This window comes from Brachionichthys hirsutus, chromosome 16 (genome assembly GCF_040956055.1).
Source record: "Brachionichthys hirsutus isolate HB-005 chromosome 16, CSIRO-AGI_Bhir_v1, whole genome shotgun sequence".
Classification (NCBI taxonomy): Eukaryota; Metazoa; Chordata; class Actinopteri; order Lophiiformes; family Brachionichthyidae; genus Brachionichthys; species Brachionichthys hirsutus.
Genome location: NC_090912.1, coordinates 3,425,337 through 3,429,853, shown reverse-complemented (window position 1 = coordinate 3,429,853; position 4,517 = coordinate 3,425,337). Strand labels below are relative to the sequence as shown.

Below are 4,517 nucleotides of genomic sequence, written 5' to 3'. Positions count from 1 at the left end.
CTCTCCGGTCCAGCCTTCACCGTACGCAGGGAAAAATGTGTTAAAAAGTGTTAAAAAGAATAAAAACAACAAGGTTTATCAACCCTTTTGCCAGTTTTTACGCAATAATGGAGTCAGGAGTGGACATTGTGGCCCGGATATGAAATTAGAGAGCCATAAGCGACCGCTCACAATTTAAAATAAAACATTAATAAGATATATATTTTTTTGAAATGAAGAGTACAAAGTGCATGTACTAAAAAATGTCTTCTCGCCCCCCTCCCCCGGTGAGACGAGGAAACGAGCTGCTGCAGAGCCCCCCTGCCTCCGACTGAGTCCTCCTCTCCGCTCGGCGAGAGTCGAACTGTTGCGTCCTCCGGCGTGGATCCCACTCCAGGAGGCTGCTGGAAGGAGCTGCCCAGTGACGACACGCAGGCCGTGGGAGTGGGAGTGGGAGTGCAGCGCGTCACCAGCGTGGCAGCTCACTGCTCACACCCCCCCAGGGTCAGAGAGTCCCGGAGCCGGGGGTGAACGTCCAGGTTTTAGAGAGATAACTTCTATACGTAGTTACTATGTTTTACTGCCATACTTTTCGTGTTATGTATGTATGCATGTTAAAGTGAAATCACAATAGATTTTTGTTTTGGTGGGAGTTTTACTGCCATCATTTTCGTTTATTTTATTTTTTGCCTTACGCATATTTACATATTTATAGTTACTTGATATCGGAACTATTGTTGAGGAAATGTTTTCCGCACGTGCACTAATTGGTGATGCACGCTAGTTAAGAAGTTACAGCGAAGTAAGACCAATACCAATCTTTCTGCTTAGTTTTACTGTTTTTGTTTGTCTTGAAAACTTTCTTCGGTTTATTGTTGAGACGTTTTAGTCAGATTCTTAATATTTTTGTTTTTCTTGTTCCAGCCATATACTTTGTCGTGTTCACTGTCAATAAAGTGTAGTCGAATCAGTATTTCTGGCTGAGTTTTAGCAGGGCCTTATAGAAACAGTACATTTGTCACTGACAACCTTTGTGTGGCCCCAAGCAGAATTTGATCAGTACACACATATTGTACTTATAACAGACCCACTATCCATTCAGTCAGCTATATCTCTGGTGCTTATTCACACAGTTGACTGCCTGGCGTGTTCCTAACCCTTGGATGTTTATGTTGTACTGTTCTGTACAAAACGTAGAAATAACCAGAATAACCATCAAGCTAAAAGTCTGAATGGGAGACACCGCCTGAAGATTACTGAACACAATGAGGCAGCCAATTCCAAATATTCCATTGTGCTGAAGTTACCAGCAGAGGGCTTCTTGTCGAGGCAATAAAGTAAATAGTCTACTTGATTCATACGAAAATGATCTGGCCTCACGTTATTTTAAATAAGTACAATCAGCCCCCCACTAATACAGATCTCACTGAACCAAAAACTTTAAGGACAACAAACAGCTTCGAGTGGAACCCCCCCACACACAAACGGTTCAACTTTATTTACACATTTAAACAGTATGTACAATACATACAAAGCGTAATTTCACAACACGTAGAAGGACAGACAGATAGTACGGAGCACAGACATAAAAAAAGGGTTCTAGAAATTGAAAGCGCTCTGGCTTTCACCAACTTGGAAGGCGTAACCCTCAGCGGTCATTTCCGGGGCCACGCACTGCACCACCTCTTCCTCCTTGAAAATAATAAAAACAAAAAAAGTGAGAACAGGAACGTGGTGTAAACAAGAAGCTCGTTAGAAACGTCCAGACACTCACATCTGAGAAGTATTTCTCTATCAGGTTGAGCGCTGCTTTGTAAACCATCTCATTCTCGTGACTCTGCAGACTCTCGATCTTATCCAGTCCACCGCATTCCTCGATCATCAGACTCAGCTTCTCGGATTCTCCAATTTTATCCCCGGCCTAAAAAGGAAGTCAGGTTTTTTCCCCACCATCAGTTGGGACACACCCATTTTTCCCAGCACTGGCAAACAGAGTATTTAATGACAGTGCGCTCACCATGAAGATGTTGGTTATGGCATCCAGAATGACCAGGACAGTTTTGCCGTCCTTGGAGGAGAGCAGGTTGAGGAGAGGCTCGAGCACGTTGGCTTGAACAAGATAAACCACCTGCTGGACGTTGCCGCCACTGGTGAAGTTTGTAATGGCCCACACGACCTCTTTCTGGGTTTTGTAGTCACCCTGTGGGGTGAGAGAAAGGAATGCTGAACAGAAAAGGGAGGTCCAACGTAGGCAGCCATTTGCAGTGTGCTTTAAATATGAAATAATACGCTACAAAAAATAAACCGTACCCGTGCAAGCAAATCAACCAAGTAGGGGATGAGTCCAGCGTCGATGACCTCCTGGATCTGAGAGTCTCGTCCGGCCGTGATGTTGGACAGAGTCCAGGCGGCCTCCTTCTGAATGTTGGCTTTGTTGTGCTGCAGCAGCTTGGGGAACACAGCCAGGACCCCCGCATCCAGCACCGCCTGGGTCTGCTCATCTGTGCCCGTCACAATGTTGCCGATGGCACGCATTGCAGGGGTCTGGAAAAAAAGGTTAAAAAGGTCAGTTCATAAGCTGGGAGGCACCAACAAGGCCTTTTCAAGGTGATGCAATGCGAGAGAAGAATTTTGCCGGTCATTGAATAGCAAAAAATATAAAATAAAAAGTGAAACGATATACGTACGATGACGGAGAGCTCATCACTGCCCAGCAGCTTCTGCAGATAATGTACTATCCCAGTTTGGACCACGACCTCAATGCGCTCATTGGAGCCATCGGTCAGGTAGGAAATAGCCCAACAGGCGTCGGCCAGAACCTCCAGGTCATCGTAGTGCAGGAGGCAGAGCAGAGTGGGCAGCATCTGCTGGACGGCGGCCAGCGGAGGGGAGGGGTTCTTGTTGCGGCAGAGGTTAGACAGAGTCCAGGTCACATTCCTCAGGTAGCTGGCCTGTGAATAAAAAAAAGATATACAAGGCAATGACATTTTGCTGAGCTACAGCGCCCCTTAGTGGACAACTCCTGTAGTTTCAGGTAGTAAATCCGACCATATCAAAAAAGAACACCTACACTAAAAACACACAAATCAGGGACTTCCAGCAGACGAAGCAGCGGATCCAAAGCGCCGTGTTTGATGACCTTGTCTCTGAGAGCCGATCCGTCACCTACAAGTCAAAAGCCAGCGGTCAAAATCCAGACATTTGCTTCCGATCATACCGAAGACACATCTTCCGTTTCTTACCAGCGATGTTTCCGAGAGCCCACACAGCTTGCTCACTGATGTGCTGGTGAGGGGAGTCAACCAAGGCAACAAAGGCAGGAATAGCCCCACCCTCGACAACAGCAGCCGTCTGGTGGCCATTCCCAGAGGCAATATTCGTCAGAGCCCAGGAAGCCTCGAACTGAATGGGAGAACAGTCGACCCGTCCCAGGAAGGCGACGAACTTGGGGATCAGTCCAGAACCGATCATCTGGTCAATGGGAGGATGTTTGTCACGCGACAACAGCTTCCTGCAACAAGGAAAAAAGAAACTCAGCGAATATAAAAACACCGGTCGCTTCGATGATGGAGCGGTCGCGTGGATAGCGTTTACCGTGCAGCCTGCGTGGCCTGCAGCTGGCTCTCGTCGCTGCCGCTGCTCACTCCAGCGATGATCTCTTCAAGCGTCCACTGGCGGACAGCCTGCCAAACGTCACACGAAGACAACATTATAAAGACGCACAGACAGTACAATCAATGCGCCGTCCTACTTTCAGCACCAGGGTAACCGTTTCTCCACGCTAAAGCGAACCTGACAGTTCTGGGCTCTTTCCTGGAGAGGAGAAGTCGCATCCTCCGGTAACGCAGACACGTTTCTTCTTTTGAAAATCTGATCTTCTTTCTTCGCCTTCCGGAGCTCGACGTTTACCTCCACTCTCCTCCGCCGAAGCTCCTGCATCGGTTTATATTAGAAATAAATAAATAAATAATACAAACAAGAAACTAGGCGACACTTATTCTGAAACGAGGCTGCCGGATAAGGCAGCACAACGTGACTCACGTTAGAGTCTTTGCCTTTGTTCTTGAACTTGTTCAGACGAACCGCGTTTTCAGACATCTTTTCGGGTATCAGGGGAACCGAACAACAGCGATAGTAAATTTTACTCCTGTGGATAGAAGTTGGAAAACGTTAGTGGTTCAAAACGTTAACCTGCGTCGAGCCGCCTCCAGATAGAAATATACGAATTGGACGTCAAACTAGCAGCCCGACGTTTAAACCTTCCTTTAGCCACCTAGCGCGAGTTGTTTATTTAGCAGGAGCGACATGCTCAAATACTAACGCTAAATGTCCGAAAACAAAACAGTATTTCTTTGCCATTTACGTGAAAGTGCCACATAGATAGTTGGCATCCACTTACCTTGCGTTTACGTGCTTGTAGCGTCTAAGCTAGACCACGCAGACCTTTAAATATCTGAATCAAGCGTTTTGATTGGCTGTTCCTCTTGCTCACGCACATCCGCCTCCGTCGATTGGCGCGTTTAAAAAAATCAGGCTCT

General features: G+C 46.8%; 1 protein-coding gene across 1 annotated transcript; it reads right to left on the bottom strand.

The window, feature by feature from the left end:
- Window positions 1-1,455: 1,455 nt before the first annotated feature.
- On the bottom strand, window positions 1,456-4,077 carry kpna2 (karyopherin alpha 2 (RAG cohort 1, importin alpha 1)). Its single transcript, XM_068749518.1, has 10 exons — window positions 4,021-4,077; window positions 3,772-3,912; window positions 3,574-3,662; window positions 3,222-3,490; window positions 3,050-3,144; window positions 2,667-2,930; window positions 2,290-2,523; window positions 1,997-2,179; window positions 1,754-1,900; window positions 1,456-1,671 (listed from the first exon to the last, which is right to left on the bottom strand). Exons 1-10 carry the CDS (start codon window positions 4,075-4,077, stop codon window positions 1,579-1,581), a joined length of 1,572 nt encoding a protein of 523 aa, XP_068605619.1. The 3' UTR covers window positions 1,456-1,578.
- Between the last annotated feature and the right edge of the window lie 440 nt (window positions 4,078-4,517).